Source organism: Quercus robur, chromosome 4 (assembly GCF_932294415.1).
Source record: "Quercus robur chromosome 4, dhQueRobu3.1, whole genome shotgun sequence".
In the NCBI taxonomy this organism is placed as follows: domain Eukaryota; kingdom Viridiplantae; phylum Streptophyta; class Magnoliopsida; order Fagales; family Fagaceae; genus Quercus; species Quercus robur.
The window spans coordinates 77,613,253-77,626,124 of NC_065537.1; the positions used below are offsets into that span (position 1 = coordinate 77,613,253).

Consider the following 12,872-nt stretch of genomic DNA (forward strand, 5'->3'; position numbering starts at 1 on the left):
AATTTATTAATATCCTCCCGTATGGGCCATATCCATATACCGTCATTTGGTTGGTAGGAGGCTCTATACAAATCTAGAAAAGGAACAAATAACAATGCAAGGGCATGTACAACGACGTATCAACCACGTGGTTATAGAAGTCAAGAAAGTTTTTTAGGATTCTCAATATATATATATATATATATATATATATTCTTTAACCCACTAGATAATGAATCCCATCACATACATATATATATTCTTTAACCCACTAGATAATGAATCCCATCACATACAAAATATTATAATCCATAGCCAATACCAAATGTTACTGTCATGCTTGGAATTATCAATAATTTTAAAGTATAATGCCCAATTCGTTGGCTATCTTGTCTCAAACATATAACATATTCCCCCACATTGACGTTTGTAACAGATAAACAAACAGTATTTTAGCCAATGGAAAGTGGTTTTCTTGGTAAAAGATTTTCCAGTAAAATAAAATATAAGTATGGTTCGTACAAAAAAAACAAATGCAATACGACCTTTATAAATTGCATACGTATAATGTGACGCACGTGAAAATAATAGTGGAAAGAAAAAACTTTTAAAAAGTGTATATATTATTTTAAAAGAATCATATCAACAAAAGAGATTCTGAAATTTGATTTTTAAGTTAGAGTAAGTATTGGGATTTGCATGGTGAGTCACATACCATACCTACATGAAGCATTGCTTCTTCATTAGTAATGAAGTGTTAAACTATCTTCTTCATTAAGTATGTGTTTCACATAAAGTGAAGCACTTGTTGTTACTATTTAATCAAAGAGTCTTTTTTAAAAATTTTGAGCTCCTTTTCATAAGGCCTTTAAAGCAAAAGAGAGCTATAAAGGAAGAGATAGAGAGTCATAAATAATGTACCTTTTGACTGGTTTCACTTGCACCTTAAGTTGGTCCTTGCATTAATTTTTTTTTTTTTTTTTTAATGTGTAATTTAAACATATTGGGGAAAATAGGAACTTCATATGAGAAACCATGTAATGTTTATCAAATAAAAAATTATTTATTTATTTTCACCATCTTCTTCACATAGTGGTATTTGCAAAACCACCTTGTGAAGGTGAAAAACTTTGTCTTGTTCAATGAAAAAACAAATTGGATAGGCATGTGAATGTACGGTACCAATGCAAAAGCAAGAAGGACCACATGGCTTTGATGATTTTAACGGAAGGTATGCCTTAAATAAATTGAAGACTAGCACTGACTCTCTGTCTGAATTTCAAACAGGAAATTTTTTTTTTTAAGTATATATAAATTTCTATGATAATAATTACATGTAACAGTTGCTTCCACTTAAAGCATAAAATTTCTATATTTTCTTTTGCCTATTGGTAGATGAATCACTAACTTTAAGCTTTCGTGGATAACTAGCAACCTAGTTAAGCAAAGGTTTTTTTTTTTTTGGTAGTGTCTCAACCTATGACTTCCACTCTTGATAATTGCTCTTTAAACGGAGATCGAACTCTAAATCTCTTATTTGACGGCAAAATACTTTACTAGTTGAACTATGACTGTCCATGTATAGATAAACTTTGCCTATTTGGGAAAAGGAAAAACCAAAATAAACATAGGCACACAATTCAGTCCATTTTACAATTTTAGACTCAATATGCACATTGCAGTCATTTTTTAACCCACCTTAGTGACCCAACCAAACGCACAATAGGCTCTCAACATTATTTTAATCAAGGCAATCCTATATTTAAATCCTCGACAAAGATAAAGTAGAAAGTCTCGTGCACAACTCAGGGAGATTATTACAAGATTAGATAAAGTTAAACAAATAAATAAATCAATTATGGGTTTAACCAAGAAAGATAAAGAGTAATAAAATAATGGTGGGACTTTTTACAATGGAATATCCAATATATATACGAAGGACATGACCAAAAGACAATTTGTCTTATAGCTTCTTGTTTATTGGAATCTTAGTGGGCTCTCCCCACTCCTTCCAAGACCAAACATCTGATAATGGTTGAACTTTCACATTCAAAATCATTGTCATGAAGACCTCCACCTCAACCATTGTTTGTGGAAATTTTAGCTCAAGCTCGGTTGGGTTTGGTCAAGTCTAACACCCCAATTGGGGGCAACAAAATTATGGTACATCTTGATAGTATGACCAAAATGATGCTCAAATAATTTTCATACCTTGTAGGAGAAATTGAGCTTAGGCTATGTTGCATTAAACCGGCGGGGCACTCTAGGTGTGGGCACAACCACATCGCGGCCAGATTTAATCATGCCAAGACGATCCTTTATTGTTGAATCAAACAGCCTGTTTTCTGGATTCTCTGCATAGCAAGCATAATAGCTACTCACGCAGGCATGTGGTACTGCCATGGCAATCCTGGTCTGGTGCATAGTAATAAAAATTGATTAAGTTAATTGAATAGAGGACTAATAATGATTAAATAATACACAAGTTGATGACATGATGGGAATGTATAGATAAAGAATCAAATAAATTGAGATTGGTCAAATAAGGCTACCAACCATGAGGTATCCAATGATGAATGCAAGGAGTGAAATGGTGGCTGTGAAATTTTGGTACAGTCTGGCGGTCCAAGCAGCCACAACTATGACACAGATGGAGCCGCTGCAGACTCCTGTTAGGAAGCAAATTGCACTGGTTATGTCCGCATCGACAATACGTTCCATTTCTTGCTGCTGAAAGAGTTTCCAAGTGTCTTGTGATGCCTTTACAAAACCTTTTCCATATACAGCTATCTGGAAAATGGTTTAAAACAAAGCTAAGTAACATTTCAAAATAAATTAGTCTTAAACAATTGATTAAAAATGCAGTCGTGTGAAACTTAGATGGACCGCATTGACTTTCTGATAATGATGGCACAGTAAATAATTCCGTCTTTGTAAAATAATCACATTAAATATTGTGAATTGACTATGATAACTTGCAAAAACAAAAGCATATCACTGATCTTTTAAAATTAATACACAAGCATCATGAAAATCTTAAGAGACCTTCAAGACTACTATACAAAATTGAGAATGACCCTAGAAACACATTTCCTAATTAAATCAAATTAAATTATTTTGACAAAGAAGCGGCATCTACTAAAGTTCAACTTAAAATGAAATTCCTGCTTTTTGGCACAATAAGGAATGTTACTTTTATCTCAATCACCACATTGATGCAACTAAAAAATTCAGTCTTTATCATAATCCATATTTAAATGCTATAGATAAGTAGCAGTGAATCATCCAAAGCTTCTAAACCAGTGATCAATTAGCAACAAATTTTAATTGCATAGCATAATCATATTTATTTTCCCCCTTCAAATAGAACCATTTTTACCGTGAACTATCTATGACACATTAGTAGTTGTCTCTGATTAATCATTCCTGTACTTATACCACATATTGTCTTCTAGGGGTAATGTCATTAGAGTGAAGAAAATTCAGTAGCATAAAAGGATTTTCAGTGACAATACCTGCACATAGGCCCAGCCATTTCCATATCTGAAGATGGAATCCATGATATTGAGACAGCAATGTGCACAAGAAAACATGAACTCATCTTCTCCCTCAAGCAAATTCAAACCCCGAGCAACAATTCTCAGGGACTCAATTGCAGGCACAAAGAGAGAGCCTAGACAAGCACTACCAAGATTCAGAGTCATGGCCCTCTGGAAGCAGAACTGAGTATTAGATTGCATTCCCCTGAGATAATACAGAGAAATTACCCTACTCACTGTTAGATTAGCAACATTTCTCATTACTTCAGCAGTCCAAAGCAAGCTCAAAACCAATGCAATAATGATCAATGGGGGAAAGTAGAAATTCAAAGCTCCAATCACAGCTAAAATCCATAGGGACATCCACAAGAATCCAGCCCCAAGCATCCAATAAACAGGTTGACTCAAACCAGGGAATTTTGAAACAGGTTCAAGTGCTTTCATCAAGATCTTACAACAAAACTTAATTCGCGTTGTGACCCAACAAGCATACAATCCATTGCCAATTGCAAAGGCAATAAAACAGACTCCAATGCCTTCAGTGGCAGGTTTTTGGAAGCAAATAAGGAGAATTCCAGCAGATAGGGACATTACAAAAGAGCTCCATAGTATGAAATGAACCATAAATAGAGGCCATTCCCTGACTGCCTTTTGCCATGCCAATGCAAGAGTAATGCTCAAAAAAGATGCAGCTTCAACTTGTGGCAGATAAAACTGCAACACCCTTTTCTCTTTCGTTTTAATAGAATCTGACGCTTGTATTAGGCCTTGAATTCCCTTGAATATAAGAAAACAAACTAACCCAACAGCAGCAACCATGTGCAGAAGGAACAGAAACAGAGATAATCTGTCTGTATAAGCTCTTGAATTCAGTGTTGTCACTGATGGCGGCTGTGCAAAAAGAGAGAGAAACCAAAAAAAAAAAAAAAAATCACATTCTTGACTTGAAAATTAAGCATAGATTTTAACGCATTCTTTAGTTATACATGAAACTTGACATGAGAGATAGTAAGAAAGAGCCAGAAAAATTCAAATTTGCCACCTGTGAACAGAAAATATATATGCTATTATTTTTTAATCTTATGAAAACTGACTTCTAATTGTACCCATAAGAAAATAGACAAGTTCTTTTGAGATGACAGACTAGAAAAAGGTTCAAAAAAATTTCTCCTTTTGCAGACTATGAAACAATACTTGTAAAATTCAGATAATATACTAAAAAAAATGTATAAATATGTGCTATGACTAGTAAAATACAAACAAGATTTAAAACAAAATTTGTGTATTTTTTAGAAACACCTTTGCAAATTTTTGCAATGAAACTTGCAAAGCTACCAAATTCAAAAAATATACCTTCTGTGTAAACTTATGAAAAAAGAAAATTTTATTTAATTAACTTACTTGTGGGGTGGGTGCTGGTGTAGACCGAGGCTGAGCATGAGCAGGAGGCTGAGCATGAGCAGGCGGCGGAGGAGGAGGCTGAGAAGGACGCTGAGATGGAGAGGTAGTTGGAACTCTGGTGGCACTGTTAATAACAATCCTTAAAGGGTTTGATGGATTCAGCCTCTGCATCCTTGAAAGCTGAAATTCTCCATGGTTATTGCTCTCAACCACACGTTCTTGAAAACCCACCTCACCTTTCTCCACATCTTTCATTTCCTCCTCTTCTTTCTCCTCATTCTCTTCTTTCACTTCACCTCCATCACTCTTCTTCTCCTCCACCTAGCACCCCACACACACACACAACTCTTAGCACATGAATAAGCAAAAACCCCATTAAAAAAAAATCAAAAAAAAAATTAAGAATAAATGGATAAAATGATAGTATCTTTACAGGTTCTGCAGCACCCATCAATGGCAGCTGAGGCTGACGGTAGTAGCGGTGGTGTTGTCTAGAATGTTGTTGAAATCTTTGTGTTTTGTTTGTGCTGTAGCCGATGATATTGATGATGTAGCTGCCTATATTTTTTGTTAGTCAGATAATCTAGTTTTCACTCGAGAAGCTTTTGCATCTTACATCATTTATGTCTCAGCAAAAGAATATGTGAGAGTTTTAGATTAGAACTTAGACCCACACGAGTTGATGAATCATGAAATATAAACGTGCCTAATACAGCAAGTTCATCACACGCACCAATGGGTGAAGCTCTGAGCACGTGGTAATAGGAGTCGATTGGGTGTGTTTTGAGAGTTTTGAGGATCATTGTAGTGACAGATTTGGACGGCTAAGATTGGTGAATACCTATTGGATCAGATAGGGATATATAGAATTATATATGGTCTTGACCTTTTGCTTGAAAAGGGACAAACATTCACATGTCACATACCTCAAGCTTTATCAGCATTTTCTTTTCCTTGTTTTCATATTTTACAGTTACAGGTCGTGTAAGGCACTGTCAAAGACTCAGAGTAAAGTAGTACAAACTTAAACAATCACTATTACTATTTTTCTTTTTCTGCATTATTTTTTGCTGAGATCTTTTTCTGCATTATTAGTATTATTATTAATTATTAGTGCAGTTACTTGTGATTTAAACTTTCAAACTAGAGATTAACTCCACCTTGACCGTTATCGTTATGTGACTGCCACACCTTCTTTATTGATACATTATTGTCATAAGTTGAAAGTTGTCTTAGAACCTGTTCCTTTTATGGAGTTTCCTTTTATGGTGTTTTAGACGCAATTTATGTCGTGCAATGTTATGGTTAGTATTAGATTGGAAATTATATATGAACACCACGCAAATAGTCACATCAAAAATACAAAGTTTTTGTGAGTTAAAAGGCAAAAGTTAAGGTTGAAGTCTCTAAGAGGAAACTTTACATATATGTACACTTTAGATTATTTTAAAATAAGATTTCTATCTTGTATTAAAAAAAATTAAAAATTATGGATCTCTTTCTTATAATATATGAGTTTCACATTACATGTATCTTATTTTTAATGATATGTAAACTTTTATTTATTTATTTATTTTTCTACTAATAACCTCAAGGTAGGAGGGGACTCAGAGCTGGCGAGGCCATGCCCACAACTTTTTGAAACTCTTATATAACCAAGGAATACTATTAATAAAATATATGGTTGACTCCAAAAATGTATCCATAATATATACATCCGCTTAAAAAGATTATATTTTATCTTTTCAAAAAATTATTTTATCTATTTTTTATAACTACTTTTACAATACACTATCCCAATTTTATTTATAATACATCACATTAAAATATTTTTACTTTAATACTATATTTGTGAGAGTGAGAGACTAGAGAGAGTGAGACAAGAAGGGAGACAGTGTAAAAAAGAGGAATAAAAAAATTTTCATGTTATTACAATGCTTGTGTATATTTGCATAAACACTATAACAAGTAACAAATTTTACATTTCAATTCATGGAATGTAATTTTTTATTTTATTTTATGAATAGCATTATTTATTTTACATCTCAATTTATAATCTTCACTTGTTATTGCCAGTGACTCATAAAACATCCATATTGAAATTCAGCAATCTCACCAATTCAACAAAACCCCATTTCACCTAGACTTAAATTCCACTTCACCAAAACCTAATTTTAGCAACATACATCAACACATGCCAATCTACCTACCTATCCAGATCAAATTCCAAAAAGCAATCTGCAAAGGATGAGAATCACAATTAACATTCTCCCAAGTATAGTATGTCTTAACACATGCACACACACATACGCAGAGCAAAGTGTAAAGAGTACATTAAGACAGAACTAACCGAAGAGTTGTTTGCCACTTCCGACCTATACTATTTGAATTGGAAAGCTTCCATTTAAAATTTTACAAGTCTGTCCTAAACAGTAATTGAAACTTAAAAATTTTTAAATATGACAACTTTGGTGTGGCTTGATTTTTATGGACTAAGGTGCTAAAATAATTTTTGAGTTATTACTTATTTTAGCATTTTATTATGAATGCTCTTAAGTTCTAATTACATAGAACTGATGAGTATCTAGCAATAATTTTTGAATTATGTATAACTTCTCTTTCTCTAGATGAACAAAAATATTATTTAGAAATAATTCATACTTCATAACCAATAAATCCTAGTTCTCTCTCTCTCTCTCTCTCTCTCTATATATATATATATATATATGACATCAGACAATTATGATAATTAATTGATAAGGTAAGACATGGAGAAAGTATAGCATGAGATAGGTGGGCCTCAAACGTCAGATCAGATGACTTGGATCCACCTCAATTTTGTCTTCATGTATCTCTCTTTGGTTGATATATCATACATATTCTAATATAATAATAATAAATTAATTTGATTTTAGATTCAAAGAAATGATATGATAGGTGATTTAAGTAGATCGGGTTAATGATCACTTTTTTTTTTTTTTTTTTTAGAAAAAAAAAATGATAAGAAAAGGGTATTCTCATGGTAGAATATGTGGACTACAATTCTGTGTTTGGACTTTGGGGTAAAATAGTCTTTAAACTTCTCACTTCTGGCCCTTTTTTTTTCTTTTTTTCCCTTCTGTTTTTGAATTCGAAAAAGTCTTGTGTCACACAAAAAGCCACAACTCACCACATTTTTCAATGGCTTTTTTTGTGGCACTAGAAGGACTCTTTGAATTCACAAAAACTAAAAGTCATACAAAAATTTTACATTTAATTTTTTCAGAATATTAGGGGTGTTTGGTACATGCATTTAAAAACTGGAAATTCTTGTTTGAAAACATGTGTAGAAATACGTGTGAGTGAAAAAGTATGTGAAAATATGTGTAATGTTATTTAAAAACTGAAAATTGTCATTTGAAAACATGTACCAAACACCCCCTATCCGTTAGAATAATATGTTTAAGGTTATATATATATATATATATATATATAACTTTAGATATTCTTTGAAATTTAAAATTTTTATTTTTAAAATGAGTGTGTGCATGTTTTGAATTGTATATATTTGTAAACAAGTTAATAAAATATCAAATTATTAATTATAATTTTTTGATAATATCTATTTCATAGTAAAATTTAAACATTATTATTAGCAAATACAAGGTTAGTGAATCTAATTTTTGTAAGTTTACAAATAAAAATCATTCTACCTAATTAACTCAAATAATATGATTTTAGTTATAATTTACTTATTACTTATTAGTATAGACTTGTAAATGGGTAGAAAAATTTAGTCATTGAGTGAACTTTATATGAAAAGAGAATCATTTAATCATGTAGCTCAAGCGTCTTCAACAAGTAGAATGACCAAGCTTGAACATATAATTCTAAACTTTTAATACTCAACAAGACTTGGCTCTTTTACAATCCTAATGTTGATAAATTGTGTTGTGATACCTTTAATAGATAAATAGAATTTCAATTTATGATATTTATTCCATGATAACTGCTCTTATCATCCTGCGAAAACACAATTAGTTTTTGGTGTAGACAAATTCAAACCCCAGATCTATTATTAGATGACAAAAAACTTTATGAGTTATGCTAATTGATACACAACCAGACCGGATTTTATATGAAGTGTTCTGTAACTCCATCAGTCCATCCATCTCCGAGCTCCACTATTTGGTTCTCCCACCCCCCCCCCCCCCCCTCTTTCTTCTTCTTCTCGATATTACTCCTTGTACAATTCAATTAACCTATATAGTCTTATGACTACAAAACAGGAAAATGGGGGTCAGAAGGATCATTTTCCTTCAGATATTTCCCATGGTGGAGCTTTATCAGTTTGTCCACGAAAGAAGAGTAAAAAAATGAATTATGGGCTCAAGATATTTTTTTCTTAATTGTTTTTTTCTAACATATGAATAGTATGTTCTACCATCAAGAATTCAAGACATAATAACATAGAATTCAAGAGGAAATGGATTTTTTTTTTTGGAAAATAAGAAGAAAGGGATTTTGGCTTCAATATTTTTGAGATGTAGAGCCAATAGAAGGCTTCTGGATGTGTCAAAGGCCTTTAGACCAATACGGTCTGGTTGACAGCAAGAAATAATGTTCCACTTTTAATTCAATCAACAAATTGGATGTCCCAAATGGCAATTTGATAGTACATTTGCAACTGATCAATCATGTAAGCTGTTTAGATTTCCTCATAAATTCAATTACGTTAAATATTCATTGGCACCAAAAACTGTAAAACTAATGAAGTAGTCAATGAAATTCAACAAGCTAAGAACATGTTATCAACCTGCAAAATGAAACAAAGGAACAAGAAAAAGATAAGATGAATTTGCAACATAAGCAGTTAACCTCATTTCCTCTCGTAACACACAAAACATCAACGGCGACACGAAAAATGACTATTTCCAAAATCTATTACTCCTTAGTTTTTACATCCATACTTTCTGTGCTCTCATCATCATCTATTTCTTCTCACCACTGGTCGACTCTTGTGGTGGTTTGACAATACTTAGTTGGCCACCTTCCCTGTTAGCAGCAGTGGCTGCTTTCACTTCATTGCAATAATTAATGAACTTGCTCAGCTCCTGGTATAATCAAGTTACAGAGGAAAATACCATCATTGATGTGAACAAATAAAGAAAGAAAAACAACATATTCTAGAGTCTCCAATGCAGGCAGATACAAATTTGGCTTCCTTTAGTAATTATAGTTTTTTTTTTTTGGCACACTTATTTATTACCCACCCAGTGTTATTTAACATAGGGTTACACCAATGATAACAAGGCTTCTCACTACACTAGAGAAAAATAGCCAATCACAGAACATGACATCAATACCCATAGAAGCAACTATGTTTTAACAAAATGGATGGAGGACGAAATGCTGTTCATTAAGTATTGTCACCAAAACAAAGCCTGAAAGAATAAGTTGAAAGCCAAAAGGTTGCTACCAGTTGACACCAATGAATAAGGTGAAAGCCTACAATTTTCAAAACGCCTATTAAATGAAAGCTCCACCAATAATCATCTTGCAACTTAGAAACGGAAAAGAAGGCATATAAAATTCACAGTGGATTTAGATTTTTAGAGCATTTTAATGTAAAAGCATCCAGAGTTATGATATATTTATTAACAAAATTCTACATACAAAAGTAAACACATATTACAACAATAATCAGTTAGAAAGTCTATTATGTGAAGACATGAGGGGCATGAATACCTAAGTGCCTAAGCGCACAGGAATTACAATGAAAGATCCTAATTTTACACTCTTCTAAAAGAGTTCTAGAATTTAACTGAATAACTAGCTTCAAAGTCCGCTTTTCAAGTAAGTAGATGACAAGCTGACAACTTAACAAACATGCTGATGATTATTATGAATCACAAAAAAGGATTAAAATGGAAGATGGCTCTAGTCTTTCACAAATATTAAAACAACAGGATAATTTAAACCAAAAAAAAAAAAAAAAGCAGAAATAGAAAAGAATGATGTAAGACAAGAAAGGAACAGCATGATTATATCACCAACAAATTTGCAAGGATAAAAAAAATGCTGAACCGAAGAAGTGAAAAAACCTAACAGAAGTGAAAAGCATCTAAAGATTGTTGGATGTGCTCTGAGATTCATCAAAATGAGAGTATCTTCTACACAATGATAACAAATATCTTTCATTCTTTCATAGAAGAATCACTTCAAACCCACCGAAAGTTGGAGAAGATACACTTGTCACCATGCTTGCAGAAATGAACAAGAAAAGCAACAAACCTCCATAGCATCTAAAAACCCAAAATATCAAGAAATTCCAATTAATGTCACTTCTCTATGGTAGCCATGCACATAGCACGCCCCAAAAACCAATGTGAGGAGGAGGAAATGAGGGGGGAGGCTAATCCTATAAATTCACAATACCAAGCAAAATAAGTTGTCTGCCAACTAGGGATGAGCACATCAGTTGTCTGATATCAACAGGGGAAGGCCTCTTTTCAGAACACACCACCAACACCCCCCCCCCCCCCCCCAGCGGTGGGGGGGGCCCCTTTTTCTTGATACATCTATAGTGGAGGTGGGGGGATTCGAACCCTGGACACTAGGAGGTGCCAGAACATCCTAGATAATACCCTAAAAAAAATCCCACTACTGCTGCTTGTATCTTCTTAAGGACCAAAAGATAAAGAGAAAATCAGAATTTCTTATAGATGCTACTTCAAAATATAACTCTGCCATCATTACCATGAGATCTTAACTAATCACATTTCAGTACTTCTTGTAACAAGATGAGAACACAAAGACCATCCTAGGATCCTCACCACCTTTCAAAAGAGAAAAGCACCAAACTTAATCCATTCATTAAACATCCTCCCTACTTGAAACACATCTCTTAAGTAGCAAGGTCTACTGCAATATAATATCTTGTGCACCTTATGGTCTACTGCAATTAGAAAGGGTCCAAATTTGTATGCATACAAATTCATCCTTCAGTTTCCTCTCCAACAAAACTTTAATAACATCATTAAAACAATGTCAAGTCATGACCTTTCACCATTGTTTTACAATGAATGAGAAGCTAACTTCCAACAAAGAACTTCACTAGGCTAGAGACGATTGACTACATAAACGTTTTGTAAATTCACTCATAAAAATTCAAATTTGTTACTGCAACATCATAAATATTAGATGCTAATGGCTGATTTGCTCAGACCCACTTCATAATTATCAATAACTACAAAATTAAGCTGACCCCATTTGCACTTTCACATCACATAACCCATTAATCTAAACCACAACATACCTAACATAAAGAAACCCCTAAAAATTTGTGAAAAAATAAAAATAGTATTTGGAAAGAGAATAGAAAACGGGACATACACGATCAACATCCATCTCCTTGGTAACTTTGGCTGGCTTCACAAATCTCTTCCCTGCACAAACCAAAAAAAAAAAAAACAAAAACAAAAACAAATACACATACTGTCAAGTACCGGACTTTTCCATAAACAAATACACAGACACGTAAAGCTAGATAGTTACCTTTGCGGGTGACAGAAGGTTTGCCATGGCGGTTGGGAGGAACAGATTTCTTCTTCTGTTGACCTTTGAATAGATTTGCTTTCTGGGTCATCTTTGTTCTTAGCCTCTTTGTTCTTTCTCTCCCTCTAGGTTTACTCTGCAAGGGTTTTGTTATTTGCTTTTGTGTGGCAGTGGATGCACTGTACGGCCATTGGAAGCAATAGAAAACTGAGGTGAACACACTAGGCCCAAACCAGGCGCTGTACGGCCTATTAGAAGCAATAAAAAAAACTGAGGTGAACACAATAGGCCCAAACCAAACTTGATGTAAAATTTTTATTGGTCTTTCTTTTCTTTTTTTTCTTTTTTTTTTCTCTCAAATTTTAAAATTTTTATTTTTATTTATGAATTAAGATATTCTTAATTTCATTTTTTTTT

At 33.2% G+C, this 12,872-nt stretch overlaps 2 protein-coding genes across 2 annotated transcripts; both read right to left on the reverse strand.

Moving 5' to 3' along the window:
- Positions 1-1,804: 1,804 nt before the first annotated feature.
- LOC126723814 (uncharacterized) lies at positions 1,805-5,565 on the reverse strand. The gene is made up of 5 exons (XM_050427624.1): positions 5,353-5,565; positions 4,920-5,240; positions 3,495-4,409; positions 2,536-2,769; positions 1,805-2,394 (listed from the first exon to the last, which is right to left on the reverse strand). The coding sequence occupies exons 1-5, from the start codon at positions 5,368-5,370 to the stop codon at positions 2,215-2,217; spliced, it is 1,668 nt and encodes a 555-aa protein (XP_050283581.1). The 5' UTR covers positions 5,371-5,565; the 3' UTR covers positions 1,805-2,214.
- Positions 5,566-9,586: 4,021 nt separating this feature from the next.
- LOC126723815 (uncharacterized) lies at positions 9,587-12,623 on the reverse strand. The gene is made up of 3 exons (XM_050427625.1): positions 12,456-12,623; positions 12,294-12,346; positions 9,587-10,012 (listed from the first exon to the last, which is right to left on the reverse strand). The coding sequence occupies exons 1-3, from the start codon at positions 12,544-12,546 to the stop codon at positions 9,890-9,892; spliced, it is 267 nt and encodes an 88-aa protein (XP_050283582.1). The 5' UTR covers positions 12,547-12,623; the 3' UTR covers positions 9,587-9,889.
- Between the last annotated feature and the right edge of the window lie 249 nt (positions 12,624-12,872).

What these genes read in the sequence shown, in the direction of transcription:
- LOC126723814 (XM_050427624.1), bottom strand. An exon ending in ATGGCTGGGCCTATGTGCAG is followed by an intron (nt 2,770 to 3,494) that starts GTATTGTCACTG and finishes ACCATTTTCCAG; the next exon opens with ATAGCTGTATATGGAAAAGG. An exon ending in TCATCATTGGATACCTCATG is followed by an intron (nt 2,395 to 2,535) that starts GTTGGTAGCCTT and finishes ACTATGCACCAG; the next exon opens with ACCAGGATTGCCATGGCAGT.
- LOC126723815 (XM_050427625.1), bottom strand. Translation starts at nt 12,546, where the DNA reads ATGACCCAGAAAGCAAATCTATTCAAAGGTCAACAGAAGAAGAAATCT. An exon ending in ACCTTCTGTCACCCGCAAAG is followed by an intron (nt 12,347 to 12,455) that starts GTAACTATCTAG and finishes TGGTTTGTGCAG; the next exon opens with GGAAGAGATTTGTGAAGCCA. An exon ending in AGGAGATGGATGTTGATCGT is followed by an intron (nt 10,013 to 12,293) that starts GTATGTCCCGTT and finishes TGATTATACCAG; the next exon opens with GAGCTGAGCAAGTTCATTAA.